Below are 22,579 nucleotides of genomic sequence, written 5' to 3' on the forward strand. Positions count from 1 at the left end.
ATGGTCGGGGTGCCATGGGCAACACTAGCCTCTGTCCCTCTTTCTTTCGCTCCCTCGCTCCCTTTGATGCCCTCTCATGTCTCTGCTGCCCAAAGGCTTGCACAGCTGTTTATTGCAGCAGCCCTGGCTATAAGCTCCGCAGGTGAACGGTGTCTCTGGAAGGCACCTCTCTTTGGGGTAGGGTGGGGGGCAGCAAGAATGGCGGCAGCAGGAGAAGAGGAGGCTGAGGGAACACTCCACAAAGGAGGATGTTCGAAAAGGAGTGAGTGGCAGCCATCTGTGTGGGCACAGGGTGACCTAACTGGACTCCTGAGCCCCATAGGGGTGCCGCAGAAAGAAGGTAGTTACTTAAGGGAGCCGTGGACTCAAAAAGGTTGAAAATCTCTGACTTCCCCAACAAGAATAATTCCCCTGCAACAACCCATGATGTGATGCTGTACTTCTTACACTCAATCAAGGCTGTTGGAATGCCCTGTCTCATAACTGGTTGGACATTCCCAATGAGGACATGACTTGGACTTGTGCAGGATTTGGACCAGGGAAACTTTGTTTCTAATCCCTACTCAGGTTCCTTGTTGTAGTGATAAACCTTTTAGCCCCGTTGACTGCAGACATGAACTTCTGGGGGAATATTAAGGAGTATATCAACAAATAAGAGCAGCGCATGCACAGTCATTGAAATGACATTCAAAGTCCTGCACTACTCTAGTAGAGTCTGTAAGAAGGGATTCTACCACATTTCACTGGGGACAGAAGCACGGTGCCAGGCCATAGGGAACATTTTGAATATGCACAACCCCAGACCTTACTCAGGTCATCTGCAGATACAATGTTGAAGGGTCAAGGGAATGTGATATACCAATCCATACCCATAGTCTATTATTTTTTCCTTTGGCCTAAATGTGCTTTGACTCCTGAATGTCCAGAGACTTGTGGGAGAGAAACGGGAGTTTCAGATCTTGGATTACTTAAGAGAGCTTTGAGTAAAAGCTCATTGTGCACCTATCAAAATATCTTTGCGGGTCCAAACATTTTAAAAGTGCCGCTTTCAGCATTTAATTGCATGGAAAGATGTGCCTTCCCTGAAGCATTTTTTCCATTTCTCTTCTCTAACTATTTGCGGCCTGGCAACAGAAGTACCAGTCTTCAAAGAAATCTAAACCTAGGCCTAGCAAGGAGTCTCATGGGGATTAGGTCTGAGCCTTCCTGGAACCTAATTGCCTCATGCTGAACCAGGAATGCTTTAATGGAGGAGAAGAATACAGTGCAAGGTCCTGTATTTGGAGGTGGAACTTCAGCTTCCTGGCATCTTGAGTTTAAAAAGGCTCAGGCAGCAGGTTGTGTGCATGAAACTCTGGAGAGCCACTGCCAAAGGTCGTATCCACAGCATACATTTAAAGCACTGTTATATTATTTTGACAGTCATGGAGAATCCTGGGGACTGTAGTTTGTTTTGGCTGCTGACCCACACAGAACTACAGTTCCCAGGATTCCCCATGAGTGTTAAAGTGGCATAACAGTGCAATAATAATAATAATAATAATAATAAATATTTTATTTGTATCCTGGCCGAGGTCAGGCTCAGAGCAGCTAACATCATAAAAACAAGACAATATGCATAAAAACAGACATAAATTAATTAAAATACATCTTAAAATTAATTCAGACAAGTTAAAATCTGGGCAGGTGGCAATTATCAGGCTGGAATTGAGAGTGGTTAATACTTGCCAGGACCAACTGTTTCCACTGGTCATACAAGGACCTGTGAGCGGGTTGAGGGCCTCCTTTGGGCTTGTTTTATACAAAGGAAAGTAAGTCAAACTGCATCCTGCCCAAAGGTCTGGTGGAACAGCTCCGTCTTTAAATATATAGCATGGAGGTGATCAAAGCTGGGCTAGAAAGATCAATGGGCAAAGGTTTGATCTGATGTAAGGCAACTTCCTATGTTTATATAGGAGGTCTCAGCACCTATTTACCAGTTGGATGCACCAATTTACTGTAAAAGCATAAATAAAACATTAAAAAAGGAGGTCTTGTCACAGCCAGGAAGACCTTTTATTTTTGCTTCCTCTTCTGTTCAGAATGTTTCATGCTTTTCTGTTACTGGAAAGAGGAGGAGGTTAACATGATAGTGATGTTGGGTATTTTTGAAAGGTTTTGTTGTGTGTGCATGATGCCATCAATAACAGGTCTTGTTTGTGGGCTTTTTATAGGCATCTTGTTATCTTCTGTGAGAACAGGATGTTGGACTAGGTGGGCCTGATCCAGCACTCTCTTCTGATGTTCCTGAACAATCCACCACATTTTTTAAAAATGTAGCTGTTGTAGTGGATGATAGATATATGGTATATGAAAACACTAGTTTCCTACTTTCTATACTTTATGCTAGGCATGGCAAATATATGGGCATGGATGGTTTTGAAGGCTGTGAGAGCAATTTGCCCTGCACTCATTACACATTTCCCTGTTCAAAATTGCTGCAGGATTTCTCAGTAGTAACCAAAACAAATTTAATGCTTTATCTGTTAGTGGGGGCAGTTCCAAAAAGGTAAAAGTTTGACGTTATTGAAGCTTAACCTTCACCACCCAATTATTATAAGGGAGCTGAAAAACTGTTTCAAGCCAGGAGATGGAAAGATTGGTGAACAAAAAACTAGCTCACAAAAATTGAATGAGGTGGAGACTGTACGCAGTACAGTGGTACCTCTGGTTACATACACTTCAGGTTACATACGCTTCAGGTTACACACTCCACTAAGCCAGAAATAGTGCTTCAGGTTAAGAACTTTGCTTCAGGATGAGAACAGAAATCGTGCTCCGGTGGCGCAGTGGCAGCAGGAGGCCCCATTAGCTAAAGTGGTGCTTCAGGTTAGGAACAGTTTCAGGTTAAGAACAGACCTCTGGAATGAATTAAGTACTTAACCCGAGGTACCACTGTAATACCAATTTGGCTTTCTCCTGTATAAACTTCTCCTTGTGTTGAGGGCATATTCTGAGGCGCCTTCTCTGAATGACTTATCATAGACGCTTGCTGGTCTCTCCAGATTATGGAATGCCTTTCCGGGAAGGTTTGCTTGGTGCCTGTTCTTCATTTTGACCCAGGATTGTAAATTCTATCCAGATGGGCTTTTGGAGATAAGCTAAACGCTTATTCTTTTGTCTACTCCAGCTTTAATTTGCTTCTTTCCCGCTTTGTTTTTGTGTGTGGCTTTAAAAATCTCTGCATGTTTATGTTTGCTGGGGGCTGATTTGTGGGATTGAGATATTTGAAAATGAAATACAATTGAAGCTGCTGACAAGGAATGGTGGTGGGATCTGAGCCAGAAAACAAATGTATTCTGTAGCTATGACATATGAACTAGGTCAGGAGGTGGGGAATCCCGTGGGGAATGGAAGGCTTGTTTGAACAGGACAAGTGAGTGCATCATTTCCGTTGGGTGCCCGGGAAGAGTGAGGTTACTATAGGTGTGTTTCTAGGAGACCGGATTAACAAAGCCCCTGAGCAGTGAGGTGACTTACCTACCTGGCAGATACTTTTTCGTTTACGTCACTTTCTCTCCATGACCTGCCTGAGACTTCTGCTGCGCTGGAGGGAATGTAAGAGACAAAACACAGAAGTTTGCCTCCAGTCTGTGCATATCATTAAAATTAGTTTTGGCAGGCAAGGCTGTGTGGTTGTCTGACTTAGGCAATGCATATGACCCCACCCAAAGAGTATGGAACAGAGACCGCCGAGAATGTGTAGAATAGCATCCCGGTCGTAATGAACCCTTCATGCAGTCTCAAGAGGAACAGGTCAGATATACATGTTGTCCACTCCGCTTGATCAGTTCTCCAAGCTTTTTCTCTGGATGTGTTTAGGTTATTGTAAATGTGAAGGGATATGTAGAGTCAAAAAGGGAGAGGGGACAGCAAAAATGTAGGAGAGTTGACTGTTCAAATAGTATAGTTTAGCACAGTGTTTCTCAAACTTGGGTCTCCATAGTTTCCAATTCCCATAATCCCTAGCTAGCAGGACCAGTGGTCAAGGATGATGGGAGTTGTAGTCCAACAACAGCTGGAGACCCCAGTTTGAGAAACACTGGTTTAGGAGCTTTGCACTTCTGCACCATGTCTCATGCAGTGCATAAGTAATGTGTGCCTAGCTCTCACGTTATTGGCCCAAAGAGCAATATAGCGGTCAGAAGTGCAGTAGTAAATAAGCTACATGGGTAATGGAGGAGGCTAGGCCGGAATATAAATCAAGCATGACCTGAAGGATAGCTCAGTCAGTAGAGCACGAGACTCTTAATCCCAGAGTCATGGGTTCAAGCCCCACATTGGCCAAGAGATTGCTGTATTTCAGGGGGTTGGACTAGATGACACTTGGGTCCCTTCCAACTCTATGATTCTCTGTTTTTATGTGTTCTCCAGATGGTGCTGTGCTCCTAGAGTAGGGATGGAAATGTGTAGCCCTCTAGATGCTGCTGGACTGCAATAGTCACCACCCATGACCATTGGTCATGTTACTGGGAACCAATGTCCCCACTGTGGAAGGACATGTGGGTCCAGAATTGGCCTCCACAGTCACTTACAGACTCACTGTTAAAACCGTGTTTATGGAAGACAATCTTACTTGGCTACGAGTGATTGCCAAAGAAGAAGACAACTGTGTTCCCAGAGTAGGGATGGAAACCTGCAGCCCTCTAGATGCTGCTGGACTGCAACAGTCATCATCCATGACCATTGGCCATGTTGGCTGCTGTTGCTGATGGGGGCTGGTGTCCAACATCTGGAGGACCACAGGTCCTCTCCTCTGTGCTGGGTTGGATTTAGACCTGTGGGAGCTGACTTCAGAAATGCATTGGGGCAGGGTTCCTTTCTTGCATCCTCAGTTCCCCATCAATAAAATGGGAACAGGGCTGCTGCTAGGATAAATCTGATCATGACTGCAAAGCATTTGGAGCCCTAAAGAGTACCTTAGAGATAATTTCTAAGAATTGGTACATGCCACTTCCCAAAGTGTTAGTCTGGCGAAACATTAAGGGTAATAATGGGCAAATTCCATAATGTCAGAATAAGGATGGGCAGTTGGGCCATGCTACTTCCTCTTTGTCATCCTGTAGGCCAAATGCCCCAACTGGTATGTCCAGTATAATTCCAGTATGATTTCTCCAGAGCCTTGCCCAGTTATGGTGGCAACCTTCACCCTCTTGTACAGCCTCATGATGATCAGCTCACCAAGCACTGCCAGGACGGTCACATTGGTTTTTATTTGTTAGCTGTCAAATGCAAGCACAGCAAACACAACTGAGGTTGCAACATAACATTGCCATGCTCTTCCTTATCCAACAGCCCAAGCTCGATATGTGCCTTGGCTCACATGGGTGGCCTGTTAATTTCTGTAGAAGCTCTGTTCCATCCCACAGAACAGAGTGAAGAACCTGTAGCCCCTCCAGAGATTGTTGGACTAGAACTCCCTTCACCCCCATCACCATTCTGGCCGGGGCTGATGGGAGTTGGAATCCAACATCCTCTGGAAAGCCCATAGGCTCCCCTTCCCTACTGAAATAGATTTGCTTCCTTCACTGAGATTAGCCTTCTTCCCTCTCTTGTGGGCAGGTGAAAGATCTATGGTGATTCTTTTGATCAGCACACATAAGATTTTATATACCAGAATAAAAATGGAATGTATGCTCAGATGTGCAAAAACAGCTCTGGGGTGAAAAAAAGTGTGTGGGGGGGGGGAGGCATTAGCTCAGTTGGTAGTTAGAGCATGGTGCTGATAATGGCAAGGTTGCATGTTTGATCCCCGTATGGGACAACTGCATATTCCTGCATTGTAGAGGGTTGGACTAGATGATCCTCAGGGTCCCTTCCGACTACAAATCTATGATTCTATGTGCCTAAACACTTTCTGCTCAAATGAGAAAACTGCTTTTAGGAATAGATGGGTATTTGAGTACTTGTTTGCTGACCGCTTAAAAAAAAAATAGTCAAAAGAAGACGATACATAATTGTGCTGAAGCTGAGCAAGAATAGAAATAAAAGCATTTTGTCTGGAATCTTTAGATGGAATAATATGCCAAAGACTCTTCTCCTTGTTTGTAATTCTTGAGCAAGTCTGGCGCCCCCTCAGCTCTCGCCACTTGTTTTGGCTGTTAAGGATTGTTTTTTGTTAAGGATTGTTTTGGCTGCTAAGAATTAAGGAATAATGCTGTTCATCATAAACTGTATTCTTGGGTGCCTGCTGTTGACTCTTTAGTGATGCTGCTGCACTCGTTGTTTTCTCCATAAAATGGGAATCCTGTGTTTTCCTTATGTGGAAGGGCAGGACCCAAAGATGTTTACTGGCAACAATCTAGAGCCTGCTATTTAAGTTATGACTTCATAGGTTTATTCTGGGTCTAGGCAAACCAGTTCAGTGGGAGTGGAATAATAACCTCCTCAAACTTTTGGCTATGTTTAGAACAGCACCTTCTCCTAATACTTGCAAACACAGCCTGCCTCCAGTTTTTCAGTTTATTGGGTGGGAAGAAGTGTCTCCAGAACTGTCACCACCCCAGAAGCAACTGCTGTTGACTTTTGGACTTTGATCCTAGGCACTTGCATGCAGGGAAGTGGCTTTTATTGAGAGAGATGGGGATTTCCTTCCAAGGTGTTTTTGCAGTGGAGCCCAGCAATTTGCCGTTTGTTTTCCCAACAGACTTTGCCATCCAGCCTAACCTACCTTGCAGGGTTGTCATAAAGTACTTTAGCCCCTTCACATTTACCAGAAGACTAAATGGTGGGACACAGAAATTCCTCTTTCCTTTTGATTGCTTTCACCCGTTAGTAGCAGGTGTTGCTGGACAAAAGTGTGAATTGGTCTGGATTTAATTTTGATTTAGCAACACACACAAGGCCTGGGCGATATATCAGTATATAGCCCAGGACCAATATGAGGAGCCGACCGTGATGTCGGCTTCACTCACTAGTGTATCGCTGGTGAAACCACCACTGCTCCTGAGTCCCTCTGCTAGCGACTTCTCTAGCGAATGTTGCTCTACCCCAGGGGCCTGCAAAGTTTTTGTGGCTTGGGCCGGTTCACGGTCTCACAGACGCCGCGGTGGGCTGGAGTGTGTGTGTGCGCACATGCATGCACAAATGCTCCTTCTGGGGCGGAGGAGGCGTGCACAGCTTCCCATTGGCTGCAGAAGCTTCCTGCAGTCAATGGGAAGCTGGCCAGCGTCACAGAAGGCGGTCCCTGCTCTGCTCCGTGCCGGTTTAGCACGGCGCACAGCAGCTGACCAAGTAGAAAGTGGGGTTCCCTGAGCGGGTGGCGGGGGTCCATGGCTGGTTAAACGACCCCCATGGGCCTTAGGTTGCCAACCCCTGCTCTGCCCTCATACTGTGCAGAGGGAGAAAAAAGCTACATTGGCGAAGCGCCCATACAGCTTGGCGTTCCCCCCACTGCATCTTTTAACTGCTCAGCTGATGAGTGTGCGGTTGCTGCTCCCCTCAGAGTCCCCCATCCTGGCACTGGCTCCAGGCAAGGGATCCCCGCTGCTCTCCCCGCTCATCCGCAAGCTGGGGGAACACTGGGGATGGGAAGCCCTCCCGTGCCCCAGCTGAGCTGTACAAACAAGCCGCCTTGTCCCAGCCCGCTAGGCGCCAGGGTGAAACCGCATCAGCTCCTGCGGTGAGAGCTGCGGCAATTTCACCCGGTGCCTCTCAGCCAGTGCAGCTTGTTTGTTCAATATCGAGGTATATCGCCAGACCATGACGTTTGGCTGGTGATATACTGCGATGCTGCAAAGCTGATATCGCCCAGCCCTAACACTCACCGTGACACAGTTGGCTGCTGCTTTAGATTAATATGAAGTGTTCTGATACCTTTGCCAGTGTTTTTGCAGGAAAGCTTGAAGCCACTCATTGCGATGGCAGAGAACTCATACTGGCCATCATCACTTTCACAGCAGTCAAAAAAAATTTCGTGTCATGGGGCTACTGAATTTCTTTGGATTTGCTAAAGAGAATGTGATACTGTTTGCCTTAAAACAAGGGAAGCGAAACCCCTGAAAATCCAAAGTGGTACAGACTAAAAAGAGTTGCAGTACTTAGAGTCGGAAGGTATTTGTCATGTATACAGTGCTAAAGAAAGTACGAACAACTGGACAGTTTCATGATGCTGAACTTTGATCTGAGCTTATGATAGGCAAATGCTTACTTGAATCAAAGTTCACAGATAAAGGAAGTTAGACCAGGATTATGTATCGAGGCGAGGTTTGCTTTTGTATAGTGTAGGTCACGATAAAGAGAGAAAGGACTTCGTTGAAACTCTGGTGTTGAAAGAGGCTGCATCTCCAGGGGCAGAGTACATGTTGATGCAGAAGGCCCAATTTGAATCTCCAGCTAAAAGGATCTTGGATAGCAGAACTGCAGAAGCCAGAGACTTCAAAATATTGCTGCGTCTCAGAGCAAAAACCAAGCTGGTTCAAATGTTCTCGTCTGTAAAGGGGTTTGCCAGTGGCGTCTTGGCTACAGATTTTACCCAGTCTAACTGTTTTGGATCCTTTCCCCAACACAACCTTGGGAATTATAGTTCTGGGTTCAAACCAGGGCTCTTTCATGAAACTGATTCTTGCTACAAAAGCAACAACTGCTTTGTGTTTTGGACATTAACTGGTCCTAATAGCATTTATTATTTCCACTGACTTGACTCTACATACTCCTCCCTGGACTTATACAACTACCAGAATCTTGATCTAAGCTTGTACAGTAGTACAATTATGTCCTTCAGCTCATTTAATTTCCGTGTTGGAAAAAAAAAAAGTTCCAGGTCGAGCAAAGGTCCAAGTGTGGTTTGTGTGTGCTGTTGTCTTTCTCTATAAAGGTGAATGGCTCAGGCTTGAATGCTTTAATCTCTTAAAGACCAGACTCACCTTTAGAATCTGTCTTCTCTTTTCAAATAGGAATTTTATTGGTATGAGTTTTGTTTGTTTTTCTTCATGTGTACCTTGAGTGAAATCTTTTGTCTGGAATAAAGTAGGCAAGTCCTGTTGAGGCAGATTCCAGGGGTGGCTGCAACACAATACAATGTGCAGCAGGGCTTGCGGAGTTTTGAAACTGAGCTACAGATGAGGCCTCCTTCCTGGTCAAAATCCCTTTTTCCCCCATTTACTCTTCTCCTCCCAGTTTCCCATTTTTTTCCCCTTCCAACACTCAGACAGCAAGCATTTCATGGCCACTAAGCATGCTCAGCCATAGCTGTTTTTGGGGTTATGTTGGTTGTCCCAAGCCTGCTGAGATTTACGGGTATATGATTAGAAAAAGTCTGTTGAACTTTATTTCAATATATGATCACAGCATCGAAACTTTTACATGCACAAAGAAGGAAAAATTCATCATTGTCTACAGTGGAGGAATGGTTGTTAGAATTACTGGACTTGGCTGAGATAGTGAAATTGACATGTTTAATCAGAGAAAAACCATTGTCAACATTTACTAAAGACTGGAAACTTTCTATGGGTTTTTTGCATGAAAAAGAAAATGTCCTTATGATATCTCGGTTTGAGGATTGAAGATAATGTTAGTTTATAAAAGGTGGATTTGTTGAGTGTTGTCTTGGAGTGCATGTGTTGAACAATTCTCTCTAAATAGCTGACAGATAAAGAATCAGAAGTTCTCTTTTCTATTTCTCTCTATTTCCCTCTTTTTCTTTTACCCCATTCATTTTTTCTTCTGTTTCTGCTCTGGGTTTTTATTTAGATTAGTGTTTTAGTCTTGATAAAAATATATCCGCTATTGATCTTTATTTTCCCCCATATTTCAATAAAAGGAAAGAACCTTCAAGATACTTGAAAACAAAAACAGATTTCCTGTTTTAATTGCTTGGCCTGAGCAGCCTCCTGGCCTAGGTAGTGTTGGCACAACAGATCACCTTCCTCCTGGGGTCAGGGCAAGGTGCAGTTGGGGACTTCAGCTGGAGGATCCAGGCGCTGTTAACAATGCAAGAATAACATTTTATTTTAAACACCTTGGAGGAAGGTTGAAGTACTATAGTAAATGAAACTGACCCATTTACAGTTCCCAAAAGCTCACCCAGAGCAACTGTGTGCCATGTGCATGAACTACAGAGGCATAATGTCAGTGATACAAATGAATGATGGCTTCCAGTCTGGGCATGTAGCAGAGGTGCTCTGAAAGAGACAAGAGCTCACCATCACGTCCCACGTCAGGCAATTGCTTAAGCACACACGCTACCTAAAGCTTGTATAGATATATTTTCTAGCCCTGGTTTTAGTGTGGAGTTTAGCAGGGCTCCCCGCCCCCCCAGGTGTAAATCACTGGAACTAGGTTCTGACATGTCTCAGGTGGGCGCCATAGCCGTCCTAAGAGAATGAGGGAAGTGTTCATGGTGAGTTCTGGCACCTCTTTTTCTAGAAAAATAGCACTGGCGATTAGGAAGTATGCTCACACATGTTTTGCAGTGAAGTACTCCCTGGAGCAATTATAAACCTTCCTGGGATGTTTCTGGAAGGAGTACTTCACTGTGAGACATACGGTTTATGTAATCAGATGCCAAGTAAGTGCACTTGTCATGGTGATATCCTAGTAAAAACCTATGGGGACTTTGATGTGATCCTAACCATACAGCCTAGAGTATAAAAGGGGCCTGGGTCCTCTGTGATCTATAGGGAGCTAACGATTTCCTTATTTCATAACACTTCATGCATCATGCAGGTTGGTTTTCACAAATAAGTAATTTGAGCTGAGGCAGTATGAAAATACACACAAAATATATATAACATAGTAACAAACAAACACAATCATGTAAGTAACCAATTAATGCCTAAATAGGCCCACTGTAGCTGTTTCTGATATACATGAAAGGGCTTTGTGGTCCAGTGTGTGTGTGGGGGGGTAGTACATCAAGTAGAATAGTAATACTTTTATAAATAAACATAAATTAGATACAGTACAGTGGTACCTCTGGTTACATATGCTTCAGGTTACATATGCTTCAGGTTACAGACTCCGCTAACCCAGAAATAGTACCTCGGGTTAAGAACTTTGCTTCAGGATGAGAACAGAAATCATGCTCTGGCGGCGCGGCAGCAGCAGGAGGCCCCATTCGCTAAAGTGGTGCTTCAGGTTAAGAACAGTTCCAGGTTAAGAACGGACCTCCGGAACGAATTAAGTACTTAATCTGAGGTACCACTGTATATAGCAGTACTTTCAGAATGTAATTTTTTATTTTTTGTTATGTGCTATTTCTATTTTGTAAGGGATTGTTTTGTGTTTAAATGCTGTGTAATATATAAATATATATATATCACTGCGGAAGGAGGTAGTTATCATTTCCCTGCAGGCTATTTTTGTGATCAGCACCCCACCCCTATTGCTTTTCATGGGGTAAGGGAAATACATGCAGAAAAATGCTGGGGAGTTTTATAATTGATCTTCCAGATTCTTATGTTGTTTGAACCTCTGTGTAAAGCACCTTTATGTTACATTTTCTCCCTTTGTGACATGAGAAGAGCCTGTCGCCATGGAGAAACTCAATCTAATGAGTTTCTGGGGAGAAGAGGTGGCATAATAAACATACTCAGGGGGCTATTCATTTATTAAGTCATGTTTGCTCTAATTTGAAAACATCTGAGACATGTGTCTGATCTGTCATATATATGTCTGAATGCACACCCACAGTGCAGCGTCATGCATATTGTTGTTGAAACAGGATGGGTGTGGGTGCATCAGAATCCCCTGCTATAAAATGGAGAGTTTTCTTCCATTGGCTTACCAGAGGATTCCATGGAAACAATGCCTGTGTTTTAGAAGGAAGTAGTCTCTATCCATTCAGTTCCTTGCATCTCCAGTTAAAAGGGTCAGGTAGCAGAAGCTATGAAAAACCTTTAACTGCCTGAGATCTTGGAGAGCCACTGCCAGTTTCCTATGCATTGGCAATCCATGTGGGGAAACGACCTTGGGGAAATGATGGGAACAGTGTGCTTGCATGGGTATAACCTAATGTAATCCTTTGGGTGTGTCCTGAGCATTTGCTGGTCTTTGCCTGTTGTTTAAAAAGTCTTGCTGTTCCGGCCACTTTCTGTAATGACGTTTAGGTAGCTGATTGAAAACTCTGGCATAACTGGCTGCACTTCATTCTAGTTTAAGGTCACTGGAAACTTCCCAGTACATTTCCATTTGACATCAAATGTCTTTGCCTGCAGCTTACTAGATTTGGCCCTTTCCCTCCAGATGGACAGCCCTTATTGCTAATGATAAATTGGAAAGGAAAGCTGGAGTGAACTTTCTGGGGTAAAAGATTACGGTAGTCCCGCTTCTTCGGCAACCGTCTCAAGGGCCTGTTTGTTGAGTTAGTAGGATCAAGTAGTAATACCACTCTTGGACACCTGTAACAGGTGGAGCGAGAACCAAAGAGAGGTAGAGCCGACGGATTCTGGTTTTGCCCTCATCCTCCACTGTGGCTGAGTTGTACAGTGGCAACACTGAGAGGAAGGAGGACAAAAAAAGACCCATCAATGGGCTTTATAAAGTAAGAAGACAGGCAGGTGGGGGCTGGATAAAGGCAGACTGAGGTTAGTGGGGCAGTGCTCCACTTGCCCTGCTGGATGAGCCTCCCCTGTTTATTCTTCTATTTGCATATAAGAATGGGCACAGGCAAGGAAGTAGACAAGATGGCGGCAACAGCCACTGAGTCAACAATATGCTACAAAAGTGCTACTTGACTTCATCCCTTACTGTCCTTAAAGCTACTTGTCTTCTACCACTTTGAAAAAATGTCTAATAATTTTTTAATATAAACTGCTAATGTAGCATTTTAATCACCAGCGATACCTGTCCTTGGACATCCATTTTTTAAAAAATCTCCTGCAGGTTGTGGGGTGCATTTGCAGCTGTCATGTCATTTTAGTCTTGTGTTTGTTCCCTTCATTTTTCAGAGTTGGAGCCAAGCATTCTGTCATCCTTTGTTAATCCTTTCGCTTTACTGATTTTTAAAAAATGATTTTATTCAGTTTATATTATTATTGGTTAGCTGTGCATGGTGCTGTATGTAGATTGGCAGGATATATTTTGAATTAATACATAAACATGTTGTTGCTTCTCCCCCTTGTCAGATGATCGGCCGCCCGTGGCCCGTGCATGGATGGAGATGAAAGTGCAGCCTAACGAGCCGGTGACGCTGAGGGGTTCAGAAAGTTTTGATGACCATGGTATTGTGAATTATGAATGGACTCTTCTCTCTGGCGATGACTCTCTGGTGATGGAGGTAAGGAAGGCCAATTGTTTGGCTTAGGTTTGCTTCCACAATAGCTTGCCAGTCTACACTTATCAGCATTCAGATTATCATATCTCTGCTTTAATAAGCTGAGACAGAATGAACTGCCTGCACATGAAACCCCTTCTCTCCTTCCTCTGTGTCAGCCATGATTAAACAAGGGAATCTCTTTGTAAACATTGTTTTTCATTTCATTCGAACCAAGAAACTATGGTTAGTAGTTTCAGAATCAAGGTATGATATTCAACCATAGGCCATAGTTTAAGATTGATTAAAAGCTTTAGAACAAGCCTGAATCTTAAACTATGGCCTATGGTTGAATATCATACCTTGATTTTGAAATTACTAACCATAGTTTCTTGGTACGGATGAAATGGGAAACTATGTTTGATTCAGGGATTCCCTGATTTAATTGTGGCTCCTATTAAGAGAGGAGCGAAGGGGCTGCATGCTGTGACAAAAAGGTGGTTTATGTCTTGGCTTATTAAGTCAACATATGATCATCTGAATTGAGCCAGTGAATCATTTTGTCATGATGTCAGCAGTATGGTTCAATTAAGTTGTTACTCAGCATACGCCTCCTTTCTTTAAGCAAATTACTGGAGATGTTATGCAAAGTAACAAGCTCTGTGAGAATAGCCATCAGCTTTGCATCTGATATTCGTTTACTCCCTTCTCCCTCTAACACCTTTGCTTTCCTCTCCTACTAAATGACCTTTTTATATCCTTGAAATCCTTAATAGATGGGTTAATGCATTTTTTTTTATATTTAATGATATGGTATTGTTGAACTTTGCACAAAGATAAAAGACAATGAGATTAGCATTCAGTACTATTAATCCCAGAATATCGTTTAAGGGCATATGGTTTTCTTACATTATACGTAAGATCAAAGCAGGTCTGAGCCTGGTCAGTGTCTGGATTAGGAGACTGCCTGAAAGCCAGATCTGTAAGCTGTACTTAGTGTAAGTTTGATTATGTAAGGCATGCCTCAGTTCAAAGCTTGAACCTGTCCTGGGTTCGCGTATTCTAGATGTGTGCTACATACAATCCCTTGCTTGCTACTGAGTAAGTAAATCCAGTTTAGGCAGATTCCAGTAATGACTGCAAGGGAGGCAGGGCTCCAGCAGTTTGACATTCTGCCTTTCAGCAATCTTTAATGAGTTCAAAAACAAGAGGCAGGTCCTTTGCCACTACGAGTGCTGGGTCAGATCATCTGCCTTTTCTGGCCCAAGGAGATGGGCAGCGAACGACCTTTTCCCAGGGCAAGGGAGAGTCTTGGGGATTGTGACTGGGTGAATATCCTCACGTTCCTCAGTCACAGAATGCAGTGGTGTTCAATCTGCCTTTCAGACATGGCAGGTGGTAGCATTTGAGGTGGGCTTCGATCTAAGAATTGCCGCTCTATCCTTCATTGGGGAAATGGGGGCCTGACAGCATCACTTGCTTGTAATGTGCACTGTAAGTACCTTCCACTGGTGGGGAGGTATACAATAGCCACATCAGACCTGGTAGTTGCCACCTGAGTTGCATGTGAGAGGGAGACAAAGTGGGAGGACCAGTCACAGGGACAAATCACTACTGCTTGGAAGGAAAGGGAGGGGTCTGTGGCTGGAGGGTGGGTGTCCCAAGAAAAATGCCATTCAAAAAACAGGCTTCAAGTGAAACTAGGCCTTTATGTGGTACAAGCATATTCAGGGGCAGCCTTCATGAAAAATCAGTGAAGGACTGTAACATGGTATAATTGCATAGAGCTGGCATGGCCAAACTTGGCCCTCCAGCTGTTTTGAGACTACGATTCCCATCATCCCTGACCACTGGTCCTGTTAGCTAGGGATGATGGGAGTTGTAGTCCCAAAACAGCTGGAGGGCCAAGTTTGGCCATGCCTGGCATAGAGCTTTTATACACTTCTGTATTACACACGTGATTACTATTAACCAATCATATGACTGCAATAAATTTCCTATAACCCACTTTCATCACTCCAAACCAATTGGGAATCCTTTCGCTCCTTTGACTAGCCCTCCCAGCCTTCTCATTAAAATATGTAATTATGTATAGCTATTCTGCTCTGTCTTTCGTTATTAACCTTTGACTAATTATTCTGTTCGTTAGCTATCCACCAGCATCCTCTTTTATTTATTTGTGATTAGTATTTTCATTCTTCTACTGACTTCAAGATTAAATTCAGTCAGTTGTTACACCTAGCCAACTTCCTTCAATCATTGCTTATGGTACTTGTCTTCAGAGATTAATGGTGCATTCTTTCAGTATACCAAGGTACATGTATTTCACACTTCCAATCTAAAAATGGTGTTTGTGTGTGTGTGTGGGTTTTTTTAAACTAGGCAGGGATAGTGAGATTTCATGGTTTTGCTAGGCCACAAGCTACCAGGAAAATGGAGTCTTGGCTACAAAAATGGATTCAAACAAAACAAGAAGATGCAGATTTCAAACAGGACAAGGAAATTTGAGTTTTCTGCTTCAGGGGAGATGGTGGGAGATGGGAAAGGGAGAAACCTGATCCCAGACTAGAGGTTGCTAGCTTCCCTTGTGGGTCACCTGAGATCAAATGTAAATTCTAGCTTGTGGGACTAGTCTGGCAACCTTATTATGTCCAGTGCCTTTGCTTCCTGCTCTAAATTGTTGTATAATGCCATGCCATCTACATGCCCCATAAATTGTTACTGTCTACTTCATGACGCAAGAGTGAATATAAAGCACTCATTTTATGTTGGACAAATGTGAGGTGCCAGGTTACAGTGCCATCTTGGTATCTGAGTCTGTGTTCATATCTTGCAGTGTTTAAGGCTTGGTGCGTGTTTTTTCAGAACCAATGTATGGCTTCTAAACACAATTTTGAAAAGCTTTTCCAAGCTTGCCTTGAACTCTTCATTAGGTTACATTGTTTTTTTTAAAAAAAGTTGAGGGATGGGGAGGCAGGAGAGTTGGCTAATGTTCAAAGCCATCTGTGTCTACGTCTGGCAAGTGTGGCCTTTCTTCCTAGGAGCGAAAAACACATAATAGCAGATGCACCATCTCTGCAAGTACAAATAGCTTTTACAAAGTTCTGTCTCTTTCTCCTTAGGCCACTCACTGTATCACTGTGTGGCATTTTGGTTGGCGTAATAAAGGTATTGCCCTAATATGGCTTTCAGCTTTTTTCTTACAGCCAACATGACTTCCTTCTACTCTTTGTAGTAGAAAGGGTTAGTCTTTGGTCCTTCTAGTTGATGTAATCAGGAAGGGACAGCTTTGATTGGAGGTCCTGTGACTTTTTCAAATGCTTTATTACAACTATCTCAGTTATCCTAATAATACTGTGTGTTCTGTAACATTTTGTTGTCTTTCTGCAAGACTGGTCTACTAAAACATTTCCAGTGCTGGGATCCATTGTTTGAAATGTCCTGTGGGGCAGTCCCAATTGTCCTTGGCTCTCAGTGTATCAGTGTATGGACATTGAAAAACGTCCCTCAAAATTCCTGCGGCAGTTTGCCAAAGTAGGGAACCTCCAAATTTGCCTTGATGCTTTAGGTCATGGCTGTGGAACCCATGGCATCTCGAGATGATGCTGGACTTCAGCTCCCATCATTTCCAGAACATGGCCATTGACCAGTGATGATGGGAGTTGTAGTCCAGCAGCACTGGTGTGGTGGTGGTGGACAAGTTCTCCATCCTGACTTTAGGTCAGGCATCCCCAAACTCGGCCCTCCAGCTGTTTTGGGACTACAGCTCCCATCATCCCTGACCACTGTTCCTGTTAGCTAGGGATGGTCGGAGTTGTAGTCCCAAAACAGCTGGAGGGCCAAGTTTGGGGATGCCTACTTTAGGTGAAGTTCTGTGGCAACCACCACGATTACATTTCTTGAACCAAGATGAGAGAATGCTGAAGCTCTTGCTATAGCTTATGTTATAATGCCTTCTGAAAGGACCTCTCTTCTTTACATTTTCCATCTTCAGAAAGAGACAGATCATGTGGTGCTCACCAACCTGCAAGAAGGGACTTACATCTTCCAGCTGACTGTGACGGATACCTCTGGACAGAAGGGCTCTACCAACATCACCGTCACTGTGCTAAATGCTGAGCAGACTGTAGGTGGGTCATTGCTGGCTGTACCTTTCAAAGATAGAGTCTAGAACTGGAACCCTGGCTGATACTAGTCTTACGGACACACTGGGGAACAGTGTCACATGCTGGGAGCTTCCAACTAGTAATACTGTAAGATCAGGGGAATAAGCTAAACCTAAACCTAACCAGTACTTTCTAACCAGTGTTTTCTCTGATACTTACTGTGTGTGTTTCTTCTAGAGCACTGCTTGGCTCCTTATAAGGTGGGACGTTGCCGGGCTAGCTTTCCTCGCTGGTACTACAATCCAGAAACTCAGCAGTGTCAGGAATTCACCTTTGGGGGTTGCAAACCCAACAAGAACAATTACATACGAGAAGAAGAATGTAAACTTGCTTGCAAGAACGTCCAAGGTTGGTCTCCTTTGAGAAAATCCCTCCTTTCTGGATTTCAGAGATTCAAGTGAAAAAACATTTGTCATTTGATAGGTCCCACTGAGAATTAATTTTTGAAGGGGTGGAGGAAGAACCCGTATACCAAGTCTCGATGTGATGTGCTCAGGCTTTTTGAGGGGAGATTAAAAATCTCCATAAATTTGGAAGCAATAATTAGCCTGGGACTTGTTCCAACATCTTTAATGCTGAACTGATCATAAATTGTGGCAGTTCCTGCAAAGCATTTATTTTAAAGATTGATGAGGACCGGCTATTCTAGCCAAGCAACATGGGATTTTCCCCATCTCTCTAGTCAGAGCTCATCATCGCATGCGAGAAATGCATTCAGTTAAAAATTGAACATTGCTGGCATCCGTCTGTCTTGAGAGAAAATGGAAGAGTGTGCCATTGGGGGGTAAAGTCAAACTGCTGGAGAGTTACAGTGCCTGCTATGGCTGTAGAGGCCAATAACAGAGAGTCGGTCTGCCAACAGGCCTGGTACCTGAAGCCAGCTCTCTGTAAATCACTTCCTTGGGGAAATTCACCTTCAATTTTGTGGTCAAACTGCCTGCAATCCTTTCAGGACATAACCTCGGAATGCTGAGTTTTGCAACACACAAGTCATGTTCTTTCCCATACTTCTGCCCCCTGGTATTGGCTGAATCTTAATAGCTTTAAATGCAGTGAGTTCACTGAGTCTCTGTAACCTGTGACTTTTTGTACTTTGCTAAAAGCTAGCTAGGTTTTGGAATCGGGAATGACTGACAGCTGTTTCACTAATTCTAGAAGGGTGTTGTTGGGAAACCACATTAAAAAAACTCTCTTTCTCCTGTGGCCCCTCCAACACAGTAGTGTAGCTGGAAATGAATTGTGTGCATGCCAGCATTTAAAAGGAGGGGAAATATAAGATAAAGCATTATTGTTTTGTCTGAATTTTTAGATGAGATCCAATGACTAGCATGTAATTTTCTGAAAAACAGCAATCTCTCCCCCTCCTAATCTCTCTTTCTTTCTCTCTAGGTGTTGTTGAAAAGCGAAATGAGCCAGGTAAGCATTTCAGTGGCCTGGTTTGTCCAGAACACTAAGCCAAGTCCGGGCTTAGGAGATGGCCCACATGTGCAGATTCCTAGAGTGGAACCTGCAGCCACTCTGCTCTTCCCTGGTGCTTTCTGTTGCCCTGCTGTACTCAGCTGAGCCAAGGATTGGCTTAACATTCTGCCTGCAGGTGGGCTCGCAGTTAAGCAGAGGTGGATTTAGGGCAGCAGGACTGGTTCTGCCGCACTGGGTGCTGGGGCTAGGGGGCGCCACAGAGCGTCACAACTACGATGTCATACATTGAGCAGAACGGAAGGCGAGAGACAAGCTGGGGGTGCTGAAATTAGACCTTGCGCAGGACGTCGCTGAAATTTCAAAAACCACAGTCTGTCCCTGAGTCAAGTTCTCTCCTCACGAACCATGAGCTGTGAGCAGTAACACACCTTGGTTACAGTTCATGGTTAGCGAGGAGAGAACTTAACCCCGAGCCCAGATTTTGACAATATGTTAAGCCAAACCGTGGCCCGGCACAGCACATTGCAACACTTTTGTGCTCTCTCCCTAAGCTAAGGTTTGGCTTTGCGGGTTCTGCCTGTATATCTGCATGACTCCACCCTTTCTCACTTTCTTGCTGACTTGAGCCTCAATGGCAAATACTGGTGACTGGTCTCTTGCCTCTGTGCTTGCCGTGTTGCAAAGAGGTAGCTTTCTTGGCATGGTGAAGCTCTTGTCTTTACTGCTCTCACTGGCACAATCTTTAGTCCTGGTCTGCCCTAAGGATGATTGATCTGAAGCAAATGTCCCCGTCCGGAAGGGGGCACTCTCTTTGCTGAGAACCAAAAGGTCTGGTTTATATTTCCCCTATAGTGTGCAATGAAAACTGCCTGCCCTACTCTTTCAAATGTGACGATGGCTGCTGTATTGACAGCTTCCTGGAATGTGATGAAACTGCAGATTGTTCAGATGGGTCAGACGAGAAGTTATGTGATTCGTGTAAGTAGGTGTTGCTGTGACGTCTTTGAAAATGGGCATAATCATACCACGCATGCAGAAGAATGCAGGCCTTGGCATCTCCAGGGAAATTATATCTGGAGTCAAAAGGCCAGAAACACTCTAGCTGTTTTCCTGGCACTTCCTCCCTTAGAGAGATACCTGCGGGTGGACCATGGCAGGTGGAAGCAGCCACCCTCTGATGGCAGACATGGTCCTTTTCTTTCCCCACCCCAGGAGAGGAAGTCATGTTCTGTTCTCATTTTTTGTGTTTGTACAATTTTGGGACAGACCACTGAAGCTGCTATCAAATCTACTATCTCTTCTGCTAGAACCGTTTCCACAAGTTCACAGAACTGAAGCTGGAAAGGGCAGGATGGTAGTCTTCTCTTTCCCTCTCTTTCACCACCAAAGATGGATCATACCTTATTTCATTTTAATCAGTCCAATACAGAAATCACAGTCCCCTCTGAAATCTAAAAATGCGTAAGGACTGCTTCATTCGTGCAAATCAGGCATTTCTCTCCCCTCCACACACTTTTACATGAACCCTCCTCTCTCTCTCTCTCTCTCTTATTGAGTCCAGGATCTTGTGTGGAGAAATGTAAGCAAACAGGGCTGAATAGAGGCACCATCAATATATTTCCACCTATTGCAATCGCCAGCATCATTGCCGACTACTGATTGTATCAGTGTCTTGCCTTGTTCGTGCTGATGTTGTACCGCAGGACTCTGTATTTGGATTGAGTGAGGAGAGATTTTATGATGAGCTAGTATGCATGTGTGCGCACGTGTGTGCACACTAGAAGCAGCCAGCTGGCATGTGTGAACTAGCTTTTAATGGCAATGTCCTGCATTTCCCTTTGCGAATGTTCCCGTTGCTCTTGTTTGTATTTCTGGTCAAAGTGTCCGTTGCAATTTCACAGGACTGCAAACTGTGGCTTATTGAGAACATGTTTTGCATTTGAAGGTGGGGGTGTTTTTATTTCTTATATTTTTTAGGTGATAAAGGGCAGCTAACAAATATAAGAATAACACCAGCTTTCATTGATTTTTTTATTTCTTGTTCATTAAATTGGGGAGGGGGACTAAAGGAAAATGTTGCCGTGTAGAGTACACTGTTTAGGATTCCAGCCATTCCATTTAGTTTTCCTGTGCTCCAGTTTTCTCTATTCTGCACATGTACACACCCCAACAATCAATCAGCAGTCTGTGGCCACGGAGAATACCCAGTCTTTATTGAATTGTTATTCTCTGTCATTCCCTCTCTCTCTCTCTCTCACACACACACACTTTTTGTGTAGTGTTCTGTTTTGTTTAACAAAATGTCTTGCAAACCTTGGGTTTTTCCCTAAGCCTGCTGATACCTCCCTCTTGTGGGTAGTACTGTTTGGGCTACAGAAGCAACAGCACTCACAGTTGCTGTTGAAAAGTATGTGGGCAACGTCTACTAAAATCTCAGAAACCAGAGAGGAAATCTTCCAGCCAACAGGTTTAATACTTTAAAAATTGCCAGATACATTTTGCAAAATGAGAACATACAAATCTGTTCCATTTCCCAGAATTAGTTTTATTTCAGCTTTTCTTGCTTTTCAGTTAGATAAATGCAAAAATGTTATTGTGGTGTTTTGTTTTTAAAGTAGGCTATACATACAGGTCTACTTATTACTGTCTAGTACAGGGGTCAGCAGCCTTTTTCAGCCGTGGGCCGGTCCACCACCCCTCAGACCATGTGGTGGGCCTGACTATATTTTGAAAAATAGTAAAAATAATGAACGAATTCCTATGCCCCACAAATAACCCAGAGATGCATGTTAAATAAAAGCACACATTCTACTAATGTAAAAACACGTGGGCCGGATTGAGAAGGCGATTGGGCCGCATCCGGCCCCTGGGCCTTAGGTTGCCTACCCCTGGTCTGGTATGTCTAAAATTGATAACAGAAACAAATAAGGAGGTGAATGGGGAAGATCAGAGAACTACTAACAAAACAACAGGGGTAAACTATTTAAATAAGAGGTCAGGGAGTTTCTGACTTTCATGCTGATTATTTGCACTGTCATCACACCGAAAGAACCATTCTGTGAACTATCCCCTCCCCTTTTGTGTTTCTTCCAGATGTGCAAGGGTTCAATCGATTACGTAATATCAATGTTACCACCAGCCAAAGTAAGTATATCCTGAATGCCTGTGGAGTGGGATCTACTTTGGATGAATGTGCTAATAACCAATTTGATTACTTACATTTGCATCTCTCCAAGTGTAATTGAGGTTGGAAAGGGTGACTGTTCCAGAAGGACTGGAGATGGATTGCAGTTACCTTGCTCAAATTAAAAGAATAAACTGTACCAAAGGCTTTCCTGCAAAGGAACAGTAGCACTTCTCAGCTCCTTAGTATATGCAACATTTTGATGAACACTAAAGTTAGGCATTTTCAAGTAGTGTTCAAGTATTTTAAATGCATTAATTTTTATTCAAAGAACAAAAATATATCTTAATCTTCAACTGGTTTGAAAAACCAGCAAAAGTTGTATGGCACCTTAAAGAGTAACCAATTTCTTCTGGCATATAAAGTATGACCGCACCCATGTTTTGTCCAATGCTAGTTCTGCCCAGGGTAGACCCATTGAAATGAATGGGCATGACTAATTTAGGCTCATTAATTTCAATAGGTCTAACACTGAGCAGGACTTAGTTGACTACAACTCTTGGTTACTGTGAAACAATGAAACTTTTGCAAAAATCTAATTGAAACTTTTAACAATGTGAGGTAAGGATTCCATAAATG

The 22,579-nt window shown here is 43.6% G+C and overlaps 1 protein-coding gene across 2 annotated transcripts in view; it reads left to right on the forward strand.

Annotated features, from left to right (window-relative positions):
• SPINT1 (serine peptidase inhibitor, Kunitz type 1) overlaps nt 1-22,579 on the forward strand; it is a 32,848-nt gene that overhangs the window by 4,100 nt on the left and 6,169 nt on the right. The window contains exons 2-7 of one of the 2 annotated variants that reach the window (XM_080997259.1): nt 13,104-13,255; nt 17,226-17,361; nt 17,575-17,745; nt 18,787-18,813; nt 19,669-19,794; nt 21,910-21,960. In XM_080997259.1, the coding sequence (XP_080853385.1) occupies nt 13,104-13,255; nt 17,226-17,361; nt 17,575-17,745; nt 18,787-18,813; nt 19,669-19,794; nt 21,910-21,960 (663 nt within the window). The remainder of the gene's footprint in view (nt 1-13,103; nt 13,256-17,225; nt 17,362-17,574; nt 17,746-18,786; nt 18,814-19,668; nt 19,795-21,909; nt 21,961-22,579) is intronic. The other variant, XM_080997260.1, reaches the window with a different exon arrangement.

This window comes from Podarcis pityusensis (assembly GCF_964106645.2).
Source record: "Podarcis pityusensis genome assembly, chromosome: 1".
NCBI classification, from domain to species: Eukaryota; Metazoa; Chordata; class Lepidosauria; order Squamata; family Lacertidae; genus Podarcis; species Podarcis pityusensis.